Source organism: Sarcophilus harrisii, chromosome 4 (genome assembly GCF_902635505.1).
Source record: "Sarcophilus harrisii chromosome 4, mSarHar1.11, whole genome shotgun sequence".
In the NCBI taxonomy this organism is placed as follows: domain Eukaryota; kingdom Metazoa; phylum Chordata; class Mammalia; order Dasyuromorphia; family Dasyuridae; genus Sarcophilus; species Sarcophilus harrisii.
Window position 1 is genome coordinate 382,289,846 of NC_045429.1, and position 25,118 is coordinate 382,314,963.

Consider the following 25,118-nt stretch of genomic DNA (forward strand, 5'->3'; position numbering starts at 1 on the left):
ACTTAGTTTTTTTTTTTAACCTTTTCCATTTTGCCAAATCTATTTTTTAGGAACTGTTTTCTTCAGTATATTTTTTACTTTCTCTTCCAAGCTGTTGGCTTTTCCCTCATAATTCTCCTGTATAATTCTCATTTCTTTTCCCAAGTTTTCTTCTACCTTTCATTAAATTTTTAAAATGTTTTTTTGAGCTCTTCCAAGAGAATCTTTTAAACTTGATACCAATTTGTACATCCCTTTGAGACTTAACATGTAGGTGTTTTGCCATGATTGTTCTCTTCTGGATTTGTGTTCTGATCTTCTCTGTCACCATAGTGGGTTTCTATGCTCAGAGCTCTTTGTGATTTTTTTGCCCATTTTTAGAAGTTGAGTTCTGTACCTAGGGCACAGTAGAGACTGTTCCAAGCATCTTTTGCAGGGGGACAGAAGCCTCTTTTGGCTTTTCAGTGCTGAGGTCTGAGAAGCTTATGGCTTTCTCATTGCACTGAGTTGGTCTGGACTAGTCTGGCCTGTTGTGCCAGGATTCAAGGGCTTGCAATTTGCTTTCTGAACTTGGATTAGAGATTTCATAGTCAGCCTGTTGAGCTGCTGGCCCTCTGAGGTAGGATAGAAGACCTCCATTACTGGCCTTTGCTTTGACTAAGAGCTTCCCCCTAGATTCCCCAAACAGTGACTGTGCTGAGCCACTACACTTCCCTTTTATCCAAGTGAGACCTTTCCTGAAATCCTTCCAAAATATCTTAAGCTGGAAAATTGTTTCATCCTAAATTTTTATGGGTTCTGGCTCTCCCGAATCTGTTTAGAAGGTTGGTTTAGCATTGTTTCTAAGGGAAAGTGGGGAGAGAGAGCTCAGACAGCTTCCTGGCTTATCTTTCACTATCTTGACTTTACCTTCCCCAAAGAGTTAGAGAGCAAAATAGAAATTGGAATAAATCACCAATCATCATCTGAAAGAGATCCTAAGATGAAAATTCACAGGAACATTATAGCTAAGTTTTGAAATTCCCAGGTCCAGAGCAAAATAATTAGAAAAGCAACTAGAAACAATTTAAAAACTATTGAGCTACAGTCAGGACAACATGAGATTTAGCAGTTTCTATATTAGAAAACCAAACAACATGGAATATATTTTGAAAAACAGAGGTGCTGGATTTGTTACCAAGAATAACTTACCCAGTAAAGTTGAATGTAGTTATGCATTGTTAAAAACCCAGATATTTAATAAATTAAGTCAGGTGTTTGGGAGGCAAAGATGCAAAATTTGACCTATAAGAATGAGGAGAAACACAAAAGATTAAACATTAAAGACCAATTGTAAAGAAGTTGATAAGATCAAAATCTTTAGTTTTTACATGGGAACATGTTAAATCTGTAATCTTAAGAATGTTATTACCAGGGTAGTTTTAAAGAACATACATAGAGGTTGAGTTGAGTATGACAGGATGTTTTTAAAAAATTGAGTAGAGAGAAGTAAATGGAGTTATTTCAAATAAACAATGTGACTGGAAAAAGTGTTACAGTGGAGAGCAAGAAGGGGTGAAGGAATAATACCAGAGCCTTATTCTCATCAGTACTGGGATAAAGAAGGAATAGCACATACATTTTAGAAGGGTATAAAAGTCTTAAAGAGAAATAGGAAAGTGAGAGAAAAGGATAAAGGAGGGACCCATTAAAAGAATGGGTAGATTAATAGAAGGGCAAGGGGACAGAGAAGGGAGGGATTCTAAAAAGGGCTGCAAATTAGGAACTCAATTGTTTGAAGTAAATTCGATGTTTGAGAATGGATATGTTAAAAAGAGAGGGAGAAAAAGGTAAACAGTTGTTATAGGTCAGAACTCTGAGAAACAAAAGCTTACAAGGTACTAAGTGGAATTGAGGAGACAATGGTTATCTAGTTTAGCATGGTTCAGTATGATTGATTTAATCCTACAACAAATAATGGTTTCCTAGTGATATAATGATTGGTTTATACTCAGTGTAAAGCATATAAGCTAGGAGCCTCAGCTAGGTTGATTCAGAGAGATCCAGAGGGCAGAGAAGACAGGCTCATGCTCTTGGAACCAAGGAGAGAGATAGGATTCTAAGAAAGCTAACCTGGCCCCAGGAAAGGAGACAAGATTTTGAAAAAGATAATAAAAGATTTGGACTTTAACACCTGGCTGCTCTTGTGGTGATTACTGAACTGAAACTAAGGCTGCTCTCGGAGACCCCAAGAAAACCAAACCAAGAGAACATTACAAATAGTGAGGGAAAATAGGATGGAGGCATCAAAATTTTGCATGTCAATGGTATGAAGTCTCCCATAAAATGGAAACAGCATAATGAATTAAAAACTAAAATCAATATGTCTTATACATTTAAAAAACAAATACAAACAGTAAAAATAAAACACTAAAGTAGAATGTATTATACTTTTGTTGATGCAAAAAAAAAAAAAGTATGGGTAGCAATAATCTCAGATAAAGTGAAAGCTAAAATAAGTTTAAAATAGATAAAAGGGAAGCTACATATGATAAAAGGTGACATGGATTATGAACTAATCCATACAAAACCTTTTTTTTTTTATTTTTTTTTTTATTTAATAGACTTTTATTTACAGGATATATGCATGGGTAACTTTACAGCATTAACAATTGCCAAACCTCTTGTTCCAATTTTTCACCTCTTACCCCCCCACCCCCTCCCCTAGATGGCAGGATGACCAGAAGATGTTCAATATATTAAAATATAAATTAGATACACAATAAGTATACATGACCAAAACGCAAAACCTATTTTCAACAAACACTGTAGCATCCAGACTTTTTTTTAATAGAAAAGCGGAAAGACCACAAAAGTATAATAGTGGGGGGGGAGGGGGGTTCAAACTATCCTTCTCAGAACTAAATAAATCTAGCCAAAAAATAAATAAATAAATAAGGAGACAAATAGATAAATAGCCTTTTATATAAGCTAGATATGATAGCTATCTGGAGAGAACTGAATAGGACTAGAGAAAAAAAACATCTTTTTCTTAGTGATAAATTGTGCATTTGCAAAAACTGATCATATGTAAGGGCATAAAAACTATAGTTAAATGCAGAAAAAGTATATTAAATACATTCTTTTCAGATCATGTGATAAAATTAGGTTCTGTGAAACCACAGTTTAAAAATTAATTGGACAAGAATGCTCCAAAACTAAGTAGATTAAAGCATGTCATAGAAACAAATAATTTTGTTAGAGAATGACAATAATGCACCAATATATCAAAACCTTTGAGATACAGCAAAAAGCAGTAATTGGAATTTTTTTTTCTATCTCTTAACTGCTCATATTAAATAACGGGAAAAGACAAATAATGAGTGCAATTTCTAAAAAGAAGGAAAAGAACAAATTTAAAATCCCCAATTAAATACCAAATTTGAAATGCTAAAAATTAAAGATGAGATTAATAAAATTAAATGTAAAAAACTCATTAAAAATATGAAAAAGTAATACATCACTGATGATTGACTTTTAAAAAGATAGAAAATTAAACTAAATAGTATCAAAAATAGAAAGGGTGAATATATCAGTGGTGAAAATGAAATCAAAGTTCTTATTGGGAGTTATTTTGCCCAATTATATGCTAATTAACAATGTAAGTCAAATGGAAGAATACTTACAAAATTAACTGCCTAAATTAACAGAAAATAGAATTATCCAAATAAAAGATGATTGAATAGACCATAAATGAGCCTTCTAAGAAAAAAGCATCTGGTTCAGATGAATTTGTAATAGAATTTTACCAAACATTTTAAAACCAACTGATTTTATGGCTAAACAAATTATTTGTAATAGACAAAAAGGACTCCTTTTGTCTTTGGGAGTCCTCCCAAATTCTTTCTATGAAACAAATATGGTGCTGATTTCCTATCTCAGGAAGGACAAAAAAAAAACCAATTTCACTAATATGAATGCAAAAATAAACACTTGCTAGGAGATTACAACAATATATCACAAAGAGTATACATTGCAAACCAAGAGGGCTTATTTCAAGAATACAGAGAAAAACTAGTAACATAATTCATTGTATCATTAAGAAAAATAATAAAAATCATGATTTTATCAATAGATGCAGGAAAAACTTTTCACAAATTACAATTCATTCCCATTAAAAAAAAAAATTTGAAAGCATAGATAAATGGATTTTTTCTTAGAATAATAGGAACCATCTGCCAAAAATCACCAGCAGGCATTATTTGTAATGAGAACAAGCTAGAAGCCTTCCCAATAAGATTAGGAATAAAACAAGAATGTTCGTTATCACAAATATTCAATATTGTGCTAGAAATGAAGACAAAAGAAAAAATGAAGAAAGTCAAGTCAAGTTGAAGAATTAGAATGGGTAATGAGGTAATAAACCTATCCCTTTTTTGCAGACAATATGCTGATATATTTGGAACTAAAAACCTAGTTGAAACAATTTTAGCAAAGAAGCAGGATATAAAATAAAATCACATAAATCATTAGCATTTCTATGTATTATCAACAAAACCCAGCAAAAAGAGACAGTAAAAGATACCTCATTTAAAATAACCATGGATTGCATAAAATACTGGGAGTTATACTTGATAAGACAAACCCAGGAACAACAGGAACATAATTTATTTTAATTTATGTAAATTAAAATGTTTATGCAAATCAGATTTAAGTAATTAGAAATATATTGTTCATGGATGGGCAAAGCCAATATATTAAAAATGACAATTTTACCTAAACTAACAAAATGAAATGCTATCCTAATTACCAAAAAAAATTTTTTTTTATTAAGCTACAAATATAAAAACTTCATTTGCATGAACCAAAGAATATCATAGAATGTCAAGAATTTTCTAAAGAATTAATGAGGAAAATGTAAAGGAAAGAGGTTTAGAATTACCAAAACAGTATTATAAGGTGGAAATTATCAAAACTATTTGATACTGGCTAAGTATAGAAAGATCAATCAGTGGAACAGATTATACACACAATACACAGTAGCAAATGATTATAGTAACCTTATATTTGACAAATGTAAAGACTAAAGTTTGGGGGGTAATAATTCACATGGATTGGGAAAAGCCAAAATGGTAGAGAGGACACATGCTTCTTTCTGATTTTCTCCCAGGACCCTCAACTAATTAGCAAATACAGCCTCTGAATTAGTTCTAAACTCAGAATTCATGCATATTGGGAGTGCAACAAATTAACAGCAGAAGATAATTTTGAAGATTGCCAGAAAAGGTCTGTTTTGGTTGGGCATGGAGGGTGGTGACCAGGCACAGGATGTCAGTGCACACTGTGCAGACCCAGGATGGGGTGGTGCAGACTCCTTGTGTTGGAGAATCTAAGGGAAATATTCTACCATAGTGTTGGCTACTCTGCCCTGGTTGCAAGCCAGTAAGTCAGCAGAGAAGGTATAAAACATCCAACACAAACAACAAAAGGTAAATAGTGAACCTCAAAGCCCTGGAGTCTCACAGGACCTGGCCACACCTACCCAGCACTGGGAGTGAGTTAGCACGATCCCGCACAGCCGCTGCTGCTCCACTGCCACTAGTAGAACAACTTAAGAAATCTCCCTTGCCCCAAAAGAAGACCTTATTTTTTTAAAAAAATGAGCAAAAAGACAAAGAGAAGTCTAACCATAGATAGTTTCTATGGTGAAAGAAAAGAGCAGATTTCAAACTCTGGGGAGACTAAAAGCAGATCATCTCCAGATGAAACCCCAAAGGGTGATATAACCTGATCCCCATCATACAAAGCTCTCCTGGAAGAAACTAAAAAGGATCTCGAAAAACAGAAGAAAAATGGGAAAAGGAAAGGAAAACTTTGCAAGAAGTTTTGGAAAAGGCATATAACTCATTAAGAAATAGATTTGACAAAATGAAAAAAGAAAAATACTCCCTGAAAAACAGAATTTGTGAAATAGAAAAGGTAAACAACTCCCAGGAAAACAGAATTTGTGAAGTGAAAAAAGAAAATAACTCCTTAAAAAAATAGAATTTGTGAAATGGAAAAAAATCCATAGAACAAAGCACTTTATTAAAAAACTCATTTGTACAAAGTAAATGAAGAAAATAATTCACTAAAAATCAGAATTGGACAAATGGAAATGAATGACTGGATGAGACTGGATGAGAATCAAGGAAATTTTTTTTAAAATGAAAAAATAGGAAAAAAAAAGTAAAATATCTACTTGGAAAAACAACTACCAGGAAAATAGATCTAAGTGAGATAATGTAAGGATTATTTGACTCCCTGAAATACATGATAAAAAAAAGAGCCTAGACACTGTTTTTCAGGAAATCATCAAAGAGAAATGCCCTGATGTCATAGAATCACAAGGCAAAATAGCCATTGAAAGAATTCACTGAACACCATCTGAAAGAGACTCCCAAAATTAAAAGTCCAAGGAATATTGTGGCTAAATTTCAGATCTATCAGACAAAGGAAAAAATATTACAAGCATCCAGAAAAAAACAATTCAAATATCAAGGAGCCACAATAAGGATTACCCAGGATCTAGCAGCTTCCACATTAAAGGACTGAAGGGCCTGGAATCTGATATTCTGAAAGGCAAAAGAACTTGGAATGCAGCCAAGAATAAACTACCCTGCTAAACTGAGCATTTTCTTCCAGGGAAGAAGATGGGCATTCAATGAAACAGGTGAATTCCATTTATTTCTGATGAAAAGACCAGAGCTAAACAAAAAATTTCACCTCCAAATATAGGACTCAAGAGAAGCATAAAAAGGTAAAAAGTACTCTTGAAAACTGTATTTCTGTTATGGGTACACATAGAGAGTGCATGTATAATTTGATTTTACTGTTATAATATAAAAAAGAAACTAAAGGGAAAAAGGGGATTGTACTAGAAAAAGGGAAAAGTAGAGGTAAAATGAGGGAAATTACTTCTCAGGAATAGGCAAAGGAAACCTATTACATTTGAGGGAAAGAAGGGATGGGCATGAATATTGTGTGAATCTTACTCTCATCATATTTGGCTCAAAGAGAAAATATTACACATTTGGTTTACAGAGAAGCTTCTCTCACTTTACTGAAAAGTGGGAAGGAAAAGGAGACAAGTGAAAGGGTAGGCGAAATAGAAGTGGAAATAGAAATAGTAGAGGAAGGTATAAGAAAAGGGAGGGACTTTAAAGGGTGAGAGCTGCTTGAGGCAAGTGGTGCTCAAAAGTTAAATAATGGGGAGGAGGAAAAGGGGAAAAAGAAAGAGAAAAGTATAATCTGGGCATAATAAGATATCAGGAAATACAGAATTAGTATTTTTAACTGTAAATGTGAATGGGGTGAACTCTCCCATAAAGCAGAGGCAAATAGCAGACTGGTTTAAAAGCCAAAATCCTACAATATGTTGTTTACAGAAAACACATTTAAAGCAGTGCAATACATATAGAGTAAAGGTAAAAGGTTAGAGCAGAATCTATTATGCTTCAGGTGAAGTTAAAAAAAAAAAAAAAAAAAAGGAGGGGTAGCCATCCTGATCTCAGATCAAGCAAAAGAAAAATTAATCTAAAAGAATTAAGGAAGGAAACTATATCTTGCTAAAGGGTACCATAGATAATGAAGCAATATCAATACTAAATATATATGCACCAAGTGGTATGACATCTAAAGTCCTAAAGAAGAAGTTGAGAACTGCAAGAAGAAATAGACAGCAAAACTATTATGGGAGATCTCAACCTTGCTCTCTCAGAACTAGATAAATCAAACCACAAAATTAATGAGAAAGGAATTAAAGGAGTAAATAGAATATTAGAAAAACTAGATATGATAGATCTTTGGAGAAAATTGAATGGAGATAGGAGTACACTTTCTTCTTGGCAGTTCATGGAACTTATACAAATATTAACCATATATTAGGACATAAGGAGTTCAAAATCAAATGCAGAAAAACAGAAATAGTAAAGGCATTATTTTCAGATCACCATGCAATAAAAATTACATTCAATAAAAAGCCAGGGGAAAATGGACCAAATCGTATTTGAAAACTAAACAATCTCATCCTAAAGAATGAATGGGTGAAACAGCAAATCATAGACACAATCAAAAATTTCATCCAAGAGAATGACAATAATGAGACAACATACCAAAATTTGTAGGATGCAGACAAAGTGGTAATAAAGAGAAATTTTATATCTCCATATGCTTACTTGTAGAGAAAGAGAAGATCAGTGAATTGGTCCTGCAACTAAAAAATCTAGAAAAGGATCAAGTTAAAAATCCCCCAATCAAATACCAAATACCAAACTTGAAATTCTAAAAATTAAAATTAAAAGGAGAAATTAATAAAATTGAAAGTAAAAATTTTTTTGAATTAATAAATAAAAACTTATTTTTATGAAAAAACCAACAAAATAGATAAACTTTTAGTAAATTTGATTTGGAAAAGGAAAGAGGAAAATTGTTAGTCTTTTAAAATGAAAAGGGAGAACTTTCCACCAATGAAGAGAAAATTCAAACAATAATTAGGAGTTACTTTGCCCAACTTTATGCCAATAAATTTGATAATCTAAGTGAAATAGAGCAATACCTATAAAAATACAGATTGCCCACATTAACAGAGGGGGAAGTAAATTGCTTAAATAGTCCTTTTCAGAAAAAGAAATAGAACAAGCTATTAATCAATTCCCTAAGTAAAAATCCCTAGGACCAGATGGATTTACATGTGAATTCTACCAAACATTTAAAGAACAATTAACTTCAATACTAGATAAACTATTTGAAAAATTAGGGAATGAAGGACTTCTGCCAAATTCCTTTTATGACACAGACATGGTACTAATACCTAAACCATGTAGGATGAAAACAGAGAAAGAAAATTATAAACCAATCTCCCTAATGAATATTGATGCAAAAATCTTAAATAAAATATTAGCAAAGAGATTACATAAAATCATCCCCAGGATAATACACCATGATCAAATAGGATTTATACCAGGAATGCAGGGCTGGTTCAATTTTAGGAAAACTATTAGCATAATTGACTATATCAATAACCAAATTAACAAAAATCATATAATTATCTCAATAGATGCAGAAAAAGCATTTGATAAAAATCCAGCACCCATTCCTATTAAAAACAGTTGAGAGTATAAATAGTCAGTAGCATCTATGTAAAACCACCAGTAAGCATCTTATGTAATGGGGATAATCTGAAACCATTCCCATTAAGATCAGGGGTGAAACAAGGTTGCCCACTATCGCTATTACTATTTGATATTGTATTAGAAATGCTAGCTTTGGCAATAAGAGATGAAAAAGAGATTAAAGGAATTAGAATAGGAAATGAGGAAACCAAATTATCACTCGTTGCAGATGCTATAATGGTAGAGAACCTCAGAGAATCAACTAAAAAGTTATTAGAAAAAATCCACAACTTTAGCAAAGTTGCAGGATACAAAATAAATCCACATACATCATCACTAACAAAATCCAACAGCAAGAGAGACAAAGAGAAATTCCATTTAAAATAACTGTTGATAAGATAAAATATTTCAGAATCTATCTGCCAAGGGAAAGTCAGGAACCATATGAACAAAAGAACAAAATGCTTTCCACACAAATAAATTCAGATCTAAACTATTGGAAAAATATCAAATGCTCTTGGATAGGTCAAGCAAATATAATAAAGATGACAATACTACCTAAACTAATTATTTATATAAACTAAATTATTTATTTAGTGATATACCAGTCAGACTCCCAAAAATTATTTTAATGACCTAGAAAAGAAAAACAACAAAATTCATCTGGAAGAACAAAAGGTCAAAAATTTCAGGGGAAATAATGAAAAAAAAAAATCAAATGAATGTGGCCTACATGTATCAGATCTAAAACTATATAGCAGTGGTCATCAAAACCATTTGGTACTGGCTAAGAAATAGACTAGTTGATCAGTGGAATAGGTTAGGTTCACCGGACAAAAATAGTCAATGAATATAGCAATCTAGTGTTTGACAAACCCCAGCTTTGGGGATAAGAATTCAATATTTGACAAAAATTGCTGGGAAAATTAGAAAATAGTATGGCAGAAACTAGGCATTGACACACACTTAACACCATATACCAAGTTAAGGTCAAAATGCTTCATGATCTAGGCATAAAGAATGATATTATAAATAAATTAGAAGAATATATGATAGTTTACATCAGACCTCTGGAGGAGGAAGGAATTTGTGACCAAAGAAGAACTAACTAGAGATCATTATTGATCACAGAATAGATAGTTTGGATTACATTAAATTAAAAAGTTTTTGTACAAACAAAACTAATGCAAACAAGATTAGAAGGGAAGCAATAAACTGGGAAAACATTTTTACATTCAAAGGTTCTGATAAAGGCCTCATTTCCAAAATATATAATTGACCCAAATTTATAAGAAATCAAGCCATTTTCCAATTGATAAATAGTCCAAGGATATGAACAGACAACTTTCAGATGAAGAAATTCAAACTATTTGTAGTCATATGAAAAGGTGCTCCAAATCACTATTGATCAGAGAAATGCAAATTAAGAAAACTCTGAAATACCTCTACACACCTGTCAGACTGGCTAGAATGACAGGGAAAGATAATGTGGAATGTTGTAGGGGATGTGGGAAAACAGGGACACTAATACATTGTTGGTGGAATTGTGAATACATCCAGCCATTGACATAATGACAAATGTTGGAGAGGATGTGAGAAAACTGGAACATTGATACAATGATACAAACCATTCTGGAGAGCAATTTGGAACTATGCTCAAAAAGTTATCAAAACTGTGAATACCCTTTGACCCAGCAATGTTTCTATTGGGCTTATATCCCAAAGAGATCTTTTTTCTTCTGCTGAAACTATGATTTTATTTATTTTTTTATTATAGCTTTTTATTTACAAGATATATGCATGGGTAATTTTTCAGCATTGACCCTTGCAAAACCTTCTGTTCCAACTTTTCCCCTCCTTACCCTCACCTCCTCCCCTAGATGGCAGGTAGACCAATACATGTTAAATATGTTAAAATATATGTTAACTACAATATATGTATACATATGCATACAGTTATTTTGCTGCACAAGAAAAATCGGACTTAGAAATAAAGTAAAATTAACCTGAAAAGGAAATAAAAAATGCAAGCGGAAAAAAACAGGAGTTGAAATGCTATGTTGTGGTTCTCACTCATTTCCCACAATTCTTTCATTGGGTATAGTCATTATTGAACTATTATTGAACATTATTGAACACTGATTTGGCTCATCTCATTGTTGAAGAGAGCCACATACATTAGAATTAATCATCATATACTATTGTTGTTGAAGTATATAATTATCTCCTTGTCCTGCTCATTTCACTCAGCATAAGTTCATGTAAGTCTCTCCATTCCTTTCTGAAATCGTCCTGCTGGTCATTTCTTACAGAACAATAATATTCCATAACATTCATATACCACAATTTATTCAGCCATTCTCCAATTGATGGGCATGCATTCATTTTCCAGTTTCTAGCCACTACAAAAAGGGCTGCCACAAACATTTTTGTACATAAAGGTCCCTTTCCCTTCTTTAAGATCTCTTTGTGATATAAGCCCTGTAGTATCACTGTGGATCAATGGGTATGCACAGTTTGATAATTTTTTGAGCATAGTTCCAAATTGTTCTCCAGAATGGCTGAATGCATTCACAATTCCATCAACAATGTATCAGTGTCCCAGTTTTCCCATATCCCCGCCAACATTCAGCATTACCTTTTCCTGTCATCTAGCCAATCTAAGAGGTGTGTAGTGGTATCTCAGAGTTGTCTTAATTTGCATTTCTCTGATTAATAATGGCTTGGAGCATATTTTCATATGGCTAGAAATAGTTGTAATTTCTTCATCCAAAAATTGTCTGTTCATATCCTTTGACCATTTATCAATTGGAGAATAGCTTGATTTCTTATAAATTAGAGTCAATTCTCTATATATTTTGGAAACGAGGCCTTTATCAGAACCTTTGACTGTAAAAATGTTTTCCCAGTTTATTGCTTCCCTTCTAATTTTGTCTGCATTAGTTTTGTTTGTACAAAAGCTTTTTTAATCTGATATAATCAAAATTTTCTATTTTGTGATCAATAATGATCTCTAATTCTTTGGTCACAAATTCCTTCCTCCTCCACAGGTCTGAGAAGTAAACTATTCTATGTTCTTATAATTAATTTATAATCCCCTTTTTTATACTTAGATCACGAACCCATTTTGACCTTATCTTGGTGTACAGTGTTAAGTGTGGGTCAATGCCTAGTTTCTGCCATATTAATTTCCATTTTTCCCAGCAGTTTTTGTCAAATAGTGAATTCTTATCCCCAAAGCTGGGGTCTTTGGGTTTGTCAAACACTAGATTATTAAAGTTATTGACTATTTTGTTCTGTGAACCTAACCTATTTCACTGATCAACTAGTTTATTTCTTAGCCAATACCAAATGGTTTTGGTGACCGCTACTTTATAATATAGTTTTAGATCTGGTGCAACTAGACCACCTTCATTTGATTTTTTTTTCATTAGTTTCCTTGAAAGTCTTGACCTTTTGTTCTTCCAGATGAATTTTGTTGCCAAAGAGATCTTAAAGGAGGGAAAGGGGTCCACATGTGCAAAAGTGTTTGTGGCAACCCTTTTTTGTAGTGGCTAGAAACTGAAAACTGAATGTATGCCCATCAATTGGAGAATGGCTGAATAAATTATGGTATATGAATGTTATGGAATATTATTGTTCTTTAAGAAATGACCAACAGTATGATTTCAGAGAGGCTTGGTGAAACTTATATGAACTGATGCTAAGTGAAATGAGCAGAATTAGGAGATCATTATACATGGCAAGAACAAGAGTATATGATAATCAATTCTGATAGACGTGGCTCTCTTCAACAAAGAGTTTTTTCAAACTAGTTCCAATTTTTCAGTGATGAAAAGAGCCATCTACACCCAGAGAGAGGACTATGGGAACTTGAGTATGGACCATAACATAGCATTTTTCACTCTTTCTGTTATTTTTTGCTTGCATTTATGTTTTCCTTCTTAGATTTTTTCTTTCTAAATCTGATTTTTCTTGTGCAGCAAGATAACTGTATAAACATATATACATATATTGGATTTAACATATATTTTAACATATTTAACATGCATTGGACTACCTGCCATCTAGGGGAGGGGATGGGAGGAAGGAGGGGAAAATTTGGACCAGAAAGTTTTGCAAAGATCAATGTTGAAAAAATTACACGTGCATATATTTTGTAAATAAAAAGCTATAATTTTAAAAAAGAATATAACACATTCTATATATTTCTTTCAAAACTGCACTGTTTATATTTTCTTACAAATGTCCTTTTATTTCTTTCTGCATATTTGTATACATATTATAATGACTTTTTGTGTGTTATTACTATTACTATTTAAAAATTATGAGAAGCAAAAAGGAAACAATAATTGCAACAACAACAACAACAAAAAAAAACAAATAAATCTACATAGTGGACACCGAGGAAAAAAAAGAACATGGATCATATTATATATCAGTCTTATAGACAGAAAAATCATGAATGAATGTTAGGAAATATAAGTTATGAGATGTAAAATGGATAATTTTGATTACATTAAATTAAAAAAAGAATTGTACAAATAAAACCAATTAGCTAAGTTTAGGAGGAAAGCAAAAAATTAGTGAGAGATTTTATAGACAGTTTCTTGGATTATGGTCTCATATTTCAAATACTCAGAAGATCTTTGTCAAATTTATAAGAATATCAATCATTCCCCAACTGATAAATGATCAAAGTATATGAATAAGCAGTTTTTCAATGAAGTCAAAACTATGCAGTCATAGTCATAAGGAGAATATGCTCTGGATCATTATTGATTAGAGAAGTGCACATTAAAACAGCTTTGATATATCATTTCACACCTATAAGATTGGCTAAAATGATAAGGGAATGACAGATATTGGAAGGGATATGGAAAAACTAGGACACTAATAAAATTGTTGGTGAAACTATGAACTGATCTTAACATTTTGGATAGCAATCTGGAATTATACCCAAAGAGTTAACAACTCACATATACCCTTTGATTTATCCTTACCACTATTCGGTTTGCTTTCTAACATCAAGGAAAAAAGGAAAGAACTTACATGTTTTAAAATATCTATAGCAACACTTTTTGTGGTGGCAAGGAACTGGAAATTGAGGGGATGCCCATCAACTGGGAAATGGCTAAACAAGTTGTGGTATATGGTTGTGATGGAATACTACTGTGCTGTAAGAAATGATGAGCAGGTTGATTTTAGAAAAAACATGAAAAGACCTGCATGAAATAATGAAGAATGAAATGAGTGGGGAGAGAGGGAAAAAGGGAAATAGTTTCAAACTTAAAATATAACCCCCCAAAATTTAGTATGTATTTTTCAAGCATTCACAACTTCATCTAAATCAACAATATATAAGTATATAATTAGGCAAAATAATTCCCAATAATTTCCTTTCTTTTCCAATTATAATTTTTTTTTTATTTTTGCTTCCAAAAATTGGTTTTCCTTTTTTAATCAAATTGATCAATTTTTAATTATTTTTCAAAAAGAAACTAGATCGTTATCAATTCAATGCCATGTGGGGGTTTTACTTTTGATTTTATTAATCTCTTTAATATCAGCATTCCTACAATGTTACTTAACATTGAGGTCTTTTAGTTATCATTTTTAGTTTTTTAGTTGTGATCCCAATTCATTGATTTGTTCTCTCTTTTATTAGTCAAAGTATTTAGACATATAAGTTTTCCCCTAAAAGTCTGCATTAAGTGGTCCCCAGGTATTAGTATGGTTGTCTCAATATTGCTATTTTATTTCATGAAATTTTCCATTTTTTCTTCAATTTTGTTCTTCCATACACCAACATCTTAGAATTTTGTTTAGTTTCCAATTACTTTCAATTTTTTTCCTCAAAGCCCCTTTATTGGATATAATTTTATTGTTTTGCAATCAGTAGTGACGTGTTTGGTCTTTTTGTTTTTCTACATTTTTCTATTTTAAAAAATTATATCCTCATGTATTGGTTGCTTTTCCATTGTTCTGGATAAGATGACTAGATTTGTTATTGAATGAAAAAAGAAAAACTCACTGGATTGGTAAACAAAACCTCACTTTAAAAAATTTCTTCCAACAAGGATTCTAACCTTATGTTAAAATCATAGAAAATTCTTACAAAGATGTAACAAAGATAACTATTTGACAGCCATCTGTTTATTCATAAGAAAAGATTCTTGCTACCATCATGTCAGACATATTAGTAAAGGAGCCAAAAGAAAAATGAATCCTAGATAGATGTTAGGTTTGCCATGATGATACTACTATTTTCAGAAGATATTGTATATATAATTGCATCATTTACTGAAGCACTCGATCTAAAAGAGACCCAGATAAAGAGCTGTTCCAAAACTATATGCATGAATATATGAATCTATGTACATGTGTGTATGCAAAGGCATACATTGGATATATATGTATTTTTGTCTGTGCACATAATATATTTCTAGACATTCATGCATATCTGTGGAGGCTATGCATGTACATATCACATACATACATATAGGCCACATGTGACAAACATGATGTATGTGTCTATCAGTTTGCAAGGTAGCAATACCTTGAGGCCAGAACTGAATAGAAAAGTGACTTGAAAAAAATGATCCATCTTTAACAGTATTGTTGTGGTTATAGAGCAGCTAAGTGGTACAATTGAGAGAGCAGTGGACTTGAAGAGAGTAAAACTTATATCCCTGAGCTCAAATCTGGCCTCAAATACTTAGTACCTATGTGACCCTAGGCAAATTACTTAACCTTGTTTGCCTCAGTTTCCTCATTTGTAAAATGAGCTGGACTAGGAAATGGCAAATGCTCATATTTTTGCCAAGAAAACCCTAAATAAAATCAGAAAGGGGTAAGAAGGAATAATGAGTTGTTTCTAGTAATGTATTAATAATGAGACTAAACATGTTGAGGATGTAAAGGAAATACTAAAGATGGGAAACAAAAAAACCTTTATTCCCCTATAATTCAAAGAACTACTTTTTAAAAGACATGCACTTACAAGGAAAGTATAAGAGAAATTCTAACTTATTTTCTCTCTTTTTTTCAGATTACTTTGGAAATGGTGTGATAAAAATGTACAACAATATTATGCTTTATTTCAAAATTGATGTTACAGATGTATCACTGCTACATAAATGGGTTAATGAAAATGAGAATACAGTAATTTTAATTAACACTAATGGGGAGCCACTTCTTACAAATCTTAATTACGGTTTTGCAAAAGTGTCAGAATATCCATTAATGTTGGAATTATATAGTTCAATTTATACAGAAGTGACTAGTTGTCCATATTTGTTGTTTGAGAGCAGTATTTATTTAAACGATATACGTATGGACAAGAGAGATGAACTGACATTTTGGTCGCAAATAGTCTATCCTGAGAATTATGGTGTATATTCTATTGTGGAAATAAATGGACCAGAAATATTAAAGCAGGAGAGAAATGTTGACTATGAAACAGCCTTGGGAATCTGCACTAAAAATCTGGTAAGTTAGATTTAAATTTTTCAAATGTCTATCCTCATATTCTTCAACTAGAAAAATGTGATTTAATATTATCATTTAATAGTTTCTAGAATCGTATCCATCTATCTATCTATATATGAATAGCTTGAGAAAGATGTTATTTTTTTTCATTTACTCAACAAATTTCATAATGTTGTGGGAAGCATCATACCTAACTGTCATATTCATCTACTATCTTTACTTTGACTTACAAGCTATTAAACAAAGCTGGAGAAAAGTCACAAAATCATGCTCGGTCCATTTTAATTTTATTTTACATAATTTCCATGTGGGCCCTCAATGTGCAAGGTACCTCTTTTATATTACCAATTCACTATCCCCCTCACTACAGCAACTCTTTCAGATCTTTTCATCCTTCCTCAAATCCCTCACAGCTTCTTCTCCATTCTTCCCACCCATATTGCTGTGATAAAGTTTTTCTGGGGATTATTAAATAGGTATTGCTGCCCATTAGCAAATCAACATGTAGAGAGAGGTTTTGTTTACAATATAAATATATTTTTGATACTGTAGATATGACAGTGTAGTTTTTCCATCCAAGTTCAGAGTGTAGGCTCATCTCTATTTAAAAAAAAAAGTCAAAAAGCCCAAAGCATCAATTTCAGGAAATATATAAAATGGGAAGCAGCATAGAAAAATGGAATTTTACAGGAAAAAAAAGAGAAAAAAACAGGTCAGGAAACAAGTGACAAAAGGGGAAAGATACCAACATCTCTCTACTAGTTAAAGCTTTAATTTTCCTCACCTTAATTCTGCAGATGTGGTGACCTTTGAGTTTTCAGGAACAATGTTTGGAAATTCAAAATAGAGCCTAGGAAATGTCCTCTGGAAAGAAGCTTAAGCCAGAAATTCTCTTGCCTGGGTGCAAAGGCACAAAAAGTCCAATTTGGCTTGACCATAGAGTACATAAAGAGATATCGTGATATAATAATCCTGGATGTATAGATTGGTGTGGGTTGCAAAGGGCTTAAATGACAATTGGAAGAATTTGTATTTGGACCTAGAAGTGATATGAAGCCAGTGCAAGGCCCCTCCTTTAAAGGAATGGACCTTTGTAACTTGTATTACAAAATAGAACATATATACATGAGAAGTGTAAGTAAAGTGATGTGATAGTTTTAGAGAGCCCATGACCTTCTGGAAAGTTAGAAATTTATCCATAGATGATGCCACATCCAGAAATGAACTTAGTATTGAGTACTTCATATCAAACCACTTCATTGGCTGGGTACAGGGAACATCCATAGAGACCTGGCAGTATTATAGGAGTGCATGCACAAGAGCTGCAGAAGTACCAGCAGAAAGCAAGGCATGTTGTTGATAGGTTCCACAGATAAATATTCCAGTATGAAGACTTTTAGGATGAGAGAATTAGCATTTTGGAAAGATTTATAATTTATCAAACAAAAAAACTAAAAGCATTGTTACCATCTAGGCTGTTAGATATTGAAAAATATAGGGACTCCATGGAAAAATCATAGAAATGGAGATGGCCTATCTTTTCTTTATGCTTCACTATCCTTTATCTCACTCTGTCCCAATATCCCCATCATCTAATTAAAAAAAAATCCTCTCGTAACAGAAAAGCAAAGTAAAGTAAAATAATTATGCACATTGGACATGTCTAAAAGAGTACATCTCATTTTTTGCTTCTAGTTAATTACCTCACAAGAGGTGAGTAGCCTATTATAACACTGCTTTTCAAGATTGTGGTTGGTTATGTCATTGATCAGAATTATTAGATCTTTCTAATCTGTTTTTCATTGCAATACCATAATCATCATATAAGTTGCCTCTGTTTTGCTCACTTTATTCTGCATAAGTTCATACAAGTCTTCTCAGGTTTTTCTGTGTTTGTTTTGTCATTTCTTATGGAATCACAATAATAATTCACTACATTCATGTGACATAATTGTTCCTGAAATAATAGGCACCCCCTTCCTTACTTTACATTTCACAAAAAGTACAGCTATGGATATTTTTGTCCATATGATCCATTTGAAGCATATAACTAATAGTGTGATGACAGAATCAAAGAGTTCACAGATTAGTGAATTTTAGGATATAGTTCTAATAGCTTTCTTTTTTTCTATTATTTTTTATTGTTGTTGTTGAGGCTAAGTGGGCTAAGTGACTTGCTCAGCGTCCCACAGCTAGGAAGTGTTAAGTGTCTGAGACTAGATTTGAACTCCGGTCCTCCTGACTTCAGTGCTGGTACTCTGTCCACTGTGCCACTTAACTGCCCTAATAGCTTTCTTTAAGAAATTTTTTTATTTTTATTTTCCCCAGTTACATGTAAAAAACACATTTTGGGTTAGTTTTGATTATATATGTACATTCATGTTTTTTACATATTTCCTTATGAATTATGTTGGGAGAGAAAAATCAGAATAAAAGGAAAAAACCATGAGAGAGAAAAAAAAACAGAAGGAAAAGGGGAGAAAAGTGAACATACCATGTTTTGATTTACATTCAGTCTCCCCCATAGTTCTCTCTCTGTATATATGCATAGTGTTTTCCATCCAAAATTTATTGGCATTGCCTTGAATCACTGAACCATTGAAAAGAACCAAGTCTGTCATAGTTGATCATTGAACAATCTTGCTGTTCCTGTGTACAATATTTTCCTGGATCTGCTTGTTTCACTCAGCACTAGTTCATATAAATCTTTGTAGGCTTTTCTGAAATCATCATGCTCATCATTTTTTATAGAAAAATAATATTACTACTTTCATATACTACAGTTTATTCAGCCATTTCCCAATTGATGGGCATCTACTCATTTTCCAATTCTTTGACGCCACAAAAAGAGCTGCTACCAACATTTTTGCACATGTGGGTTCTTTTTCCTCTTTAATGATTTCTTTGGGATATAAACCCTATAAAGGCACTACTGAGTCAGAGTATGCACATTTTGATGGCCCTTTGGGCATAGTTCCAAATAGCTCTCCAGAGTGATTAGATCATTTCACAACTTAACCAACAATGCATTAGTGTCCCAGTTTTCCCACATCCCTTCCAACATTTATCATTATCTTTTCCTATCATCTTAGTTAATCTGAGAGGTGATGGTTTTAGATAAATGGTACTTATCATTTTAAGGAAAACTCCATTTATCCCTATGCTCTCTATTATTTTTAATAAGAATATATTTAGTCAAAAGTTTTTTCTGCATCTATAGGGATTATCATATGATTTCTGTTAGTTTTGTTGCTCACATGGTTAATTATGATGACAGTGTTTAAATGGCTTCTGCTTATCCAGTACATATTATTAAGATGTGAATTTTGTTTAATAATGATACAATTTGTAAATTGTGCTCCTTTGATCTTTGGTATAATTTACATGTGACATCTAAGTTCCCCTTTGCAATCTCTCCTACTATTGTTCTTATAAACTTACATATTTATATAAAGTTACTAACACTGATAAAAGTGAGAAGAAGGTATGGAGGGGGACCAGAACAAGAAGCAATTTTAACATATTAATCTAGATTACAATGATCACAGAGAAGTGGGACTTCTCTGCCCTAGGCATCTATCCTTAGACTTATATCACTGAACATTTTTGGATCAATATCTTGGGTAAAGGGATAGATGGCATGTTTATCAGATTTGCAGAAAATACAAAGCAAGGAAAGAAAGCTGCCACATTGGAAGATAAAAGAATTCAGAAAAAACCTGACAAACTAGGAAAATAGACCAATGCAATTAAAAGAAAATTTAATTGAGGATACTATAAAAACTTACATTTTAACTCAAAAAATCTTCAGAAATGGGAAATGGATAATACTTTGCTAGAAAATAGTTCCTGCAAACCAAAAAAGTTCTGAGGGCTTTAGTGAACTAGAAGTTCAGTATGAATTAACATGGCAATCACATAAACTAATGTGATTGGGGGGGGGGGGAGGGATTTCTGCTGCACCCTGGAAGATCATGCTCAGTTCTAGGCATAATACTTCAAAAGAACACTGATAAACTGCGGGGGATCCAAAAGATGGCAACGAGGATGGTTGGCATTCCTCCAGAACATGCTGTATGAGGTTGTTTTAATGAACCAAGAATGTTAAAACTCAAAAAAAGTAGAAAAAATTTAAGGGGGATAAGATAGTTGACTTTACAGATTTGAAGGGCCATTCTCTCATTTCATAGAATCATCACTGGTTATTCTCAAGAATCAGTTGAAATATCACCTTCCGTAAGAGGTCTTTCCAACAGTTAGGATAATGATTCATGAGGACAAAAGAATCAAGTAAGAGTTTTTAAGGATGGGAGAGACATGGGAAAATCTATAGACAACAGGGAAGAAACTAGTGCCAGGGAAAGATTGAACATTAATGACAGTATGGGAATTATAAAGGGGGAAATCTATTGGATGAGTTGAGAGGGGATGGCATACTATTCAGGTAGAAGAATTTGCCTTGGTAAGGAGTAAGACCTTGAGAAAAGGATGAAAGAAAAGACTACCAGAAAGCATCTGATTGGGAAGAGATAAAGAAGAAGAGAGAGTTCCTAACAATTGTCCCAAATTTTTCTGTAAAATGTAAGTCAAGGTTTTCAGGTGAGAGAATGAGAAAAAAAGAAACCACTAGATATTTGAGGAGGAATAAAAAAGTTTGGAAGATTCAATGTGAAGAATAGAATAGGGAGTTTATAGATATATAGTTATAGTTTATAGAGAGGTACAGAAGAATTGCCTAGCAGCAGTGAGGAATTAGTTTAGTTCCTGTGACAAATTTGCAGTGGACCCAGTCAGAGAGGTTACATGACTGCATTTTGGAGGAGTGCTCTACTATCTTAGAAGTTACTATCTCTCCGGAGATTTCTGATTCCCAGTTAGGATCTATATGATCTTTTTCAGTTCCTTTAATTCCAGAATTTAAATACTTCCCCTAGTTCCTTTCTACATTGGAATGCTATATTCAGTGGCATTCTGTTTGTTTACTCTTAGTAAACATAAAAAAGTTATAGAAATCCAATCTGTACCTAAAGAAATTGACACTGGCCTGAGTATTCTTCCTTAGTACACATTTTTTTTCTTTTTCCTGTTTGGCTCCTCACTTTTTGATGCATATACACACACACACACACACACACAAAGTCTTTTAGACTTTATGGTAGATGACATTTTCTATGAGTTTTCCTGGAATGTAGAATGGGAAACTCCCACAAGTTAAGTTTCATTTAACTTACAGAATTTCCATGAGAAAACTTCTTTCTAAACTTTAATGTGCTATATAAATGAGTAATAATAGCACTATTAGTATAATCATTTATACCCACATAAAAATAAAGATTAAATAGAACCACCACACTCAAGGTCTTCACTACCTAGTTTTGTGTGGCCAGGAGCAGAGAGCTATGTCTTTAGAGTTTGAGAGTACCCATCTCACCTGACTTACATGTATATTTTTTCTTTTTTAGACAGTGACACTTTATCAGAGGGTTGACTATGAAGCCGTAAATAATTACAGCCAACTCCAGTAAGTATAATTTATTTTAAAAAAAAATCTAGTTGTATTTATTAGCCTTAGCCTAAACATACCATTTATATTTTTGAAATATCAACTACAAACATAATTTGATTGAGGTAATACTTACACATTGCCCTGGCCAAACCTCATATGACCTTTTTTATGTTTGTATTTTGTCTTTTTTTTTTTTAAATTATGAGTAGTCATCAGTTGACTCTTTGACTCTATAATTAAGGCACTAGAATACTAAGGGGAAAGCATGAAGAAGACATCAGAAGCCATTCATCTAAAGAAGGAGTGACATTTGGGAGTATTTTTAAATTTACCAAATTTACAATTGTATTTCTTGAAAACAAATTCTAAACCTTGAATAATCATTGGAAACCTCATGTGAGCCCTTTCTAGATATCTTCTACAAAAAGCAATCTGAACAAAGTCAAGAAAGGATCTGTCACTATTGGGATTTAGAAACTGAACCCCAGAATTTTGTTGGTTTTCTAGACTAGTGTCATGAGGTTTCTCAAAAGAATTGGCAGGCTTGGACCATTTCCAGTTCAAGAATTATGCTGTTCGCAGCAAGGTAAATTCTAAAAGAGAAAATAGCAAAGTAGCAGGGAATAAACTGTATTTATAGAGGTAAACAATTTTCTAGTTTGGAGATTTGTTTAGGTTAGGGTACTAAGTTTGAGTTTCCTTAATTTCAAAGAAAGCCTTTGATTTGTTAATTTTATAAAGATTGTTGACAAACTTAAGGATTCAATTCCTGGATTCTACTTACATGATGATTTTAAGGCTTGGAGGTTAGTTAGAATTGGAGCTAGCCATTTTTCTTCCAGAGTCATTATTACTTTCCATCCAGAGTCGGCATATTTAGTCCATGAAACCAGCATTCTTTTGTAGTTAAACTAATACAGCATTCCTAAGAGAGACATCTTGCAGTCAAAAAATATATATTTAAGGCAATCTAAATGATTCAGACAACTTGGAGCCAAGGTACACTATCTCTGAAATTATAATTAAATCATTTTCCCTTCAAACAGTATTCCTGAGATTTCAATAACATCATCACCATAGAGTAGATGGGATGAAAGAAGATGTGGACCTTAGAAATTCATATAAGATAGTAACCATATAGTTTACCTCCTGGGGAAGGGACCTCATCCCAGCACTATCTCACTTCCTAAGTCCTAAGTCACTACTTCACAGTTTTTTGAAAATAGACCCTCCTGGAGAAGCAAGTTACTTCATACTCTGCTGTTAATTTTTATCATCGTTCCTAAGCAGCTTCTCATATAATGTTAAGAGGTTGGGTCCCTCTATCTTTCTGAATATTTATTTTATACTGAATACAGAATAAAATGCAGCATGACACAGGGGAGAGAGAGCTGGCCTTAGGGAGTTGGACAACCTAAATTCAAGTCCTGGCTTGTGATCCTGGGCCAATCATTTATCCTCTCAATGCCCTAGGAAATTCTCTTAAGACTTTGTCACTTAAGATTTTATTAGTAGACTAATTTAGCTCTTGGCTGAGGCATTACATTGTTTAAAAAAAAAAATTTGGATCAGCAACCCCTCCCTTATACCCCCATCCCAAAATTACATAGGAAAGATGATTTATCTGCAGTTACTTAGATCAGAGATATCTCTAAGTTCTGTGAAAAACTTTTAAAAAGAAATATTCTAGGTTCACGGGGGGGCAGCCCGAACAGGCGTAACGGAGCCAAGATGGCAGAGAAGGCACACATGACTTTCTAAGCACCTCTCTAACCTCACTACCAACATTAAATTCAGCCTCAAAAATAGTGCTCCAGTGGTAAAACCCACAAAGACTAGAAATATTACAACTCACCAGCCGAAGGAAATCTGGAATTTCGTCAGAAAAAGTTTGTCCTGAGGGGCTGGGGAAAAGATCAGTGCAAGCAGGGAGAGAACTAGAGGCAGAATGAGTGGAACCCCAAACAGGAAGTGACAGCACAGATCGCAGCACAATCTTGCAGCCCCAACACACAATATAGGGCTTTTCCTTAGGACAGTTGCAAACCTGCACAGCAGGGGAGCACAGCCCGTGGCAACCTCTAATCTGCACAGTGGGGAGCTCAGCCTAGGGCAATAGAACTTTCTCAGGGTGATTTGCTTCCAGGCAGAGACTTCCGGGCATAGATTTGCAGTCTGAGCTGTGCTATTCTCTGGGTCAGCTGCTAATACCCACAGCCCCATAGGGAGCTTTGGCCTGGGGCAGTGATACTTTCACTGCTTAGTCTCTAGCCTTAGGGCAGTAGCTAAACTACACAGTGAGGTTCTCCACTGGAGCCTTCCCTAGCTCCACTGTGCTGAATCACTTCCGGTTTGGGCGGGGGTACTTGTAAACTACATCCCATGAAGAGGAAAAGGAAATGTATCATATCTGAGGGAATTTAGGGAGGAAGAGGAACATTGTGTGAATCTTACTCTCATCAGAGTTGGCTCAAAGAGAAAATAATTGGCATTTGTTTTAGAGAAAATTCTCTCTCGCCTCATTAAAAACGGGGGAGAGGAAAAGGGAAAAGGAAAAGAGTAATAAGGGAAGGGTACAAGAAAAGGGAAGAGAATCAAAGGGGGGAGGGAGGGATGTTAAAGAGGGTGAGCGACATGTTACAAGTGGGGCACATAACATTAAAATGGGAAATAGGGTTGGGGGGGGCAAGTAAAATAAAAGCATAATCTGGGGATAATAAGATGCCAGAAAACACAGAATTAGTCATTTTAACCATAAATGTGAATGGGATAAACTCTCCCATAAAGTGGAGGCGGATAGCAGACTGGATAAAAAGTCAGTACCCTACAATATGTTGTTTTCAGGAAACACATTTAAAGCAGGGAGATACATACAGAGTAAAGGTAAAAGGCTGGAGCAGAATCTATTATGCTTCAGGTGAAGTCAAAAAAGCAGGGGTAGCCATCCTTATGTCAGATCAAGCAGATGCAAAAATTGATCTAATCAAAAGAGATAAGAAAGGAAACTATAT

At 33.5% G+C, this 25,118-nt stretch overlaps 1 protein-coding gene and 1 long non-coding RNA gene across 9 annotated transcripts in view; one reads left to right on the forward strand and one right to left on the reverse strand.

Annotated features, from left to right (window-relative positions):
* CATSPERE (catsper channel auxiliary subunit epsilon) overlaps positions 1-25,118 on the forward strand; it is a 183,207-nt gene that overhangs the window by 95,040 nt on the left and 63,049 nt on the right. For all 8 annotated transcript variants that reach the window (XM_031966983.1, XM_031966978.1, XM_031966977.1 and 5 more), the window contains 2 exons: positions 16,162-16,601; positions 22,064-22,122. In XM_031966983.1, the coding sequence (XP_031822843.1) occupies positions 16,162-16,601; positions 22,064-22,122 (499 nt within the window). The remainder of the gene's footprint in view (positions 1-16,161; positions 16,602-22,063; positions 22,123-25,118) is intronic.
* LOC116423368 lies at positions 1,186-24,434 on the reverse strand. The gene is made up of 3 exons (XR_004233961.1): positions 23,963-24,434; positions 22,892-23,032; positions 1,186-1,263 (listed from the first exon to the last, which is right to left on the reverse strand). It is a non-coding gene; the product is annotated as an uncharacterized LOC116423368 (long non-coding RNA).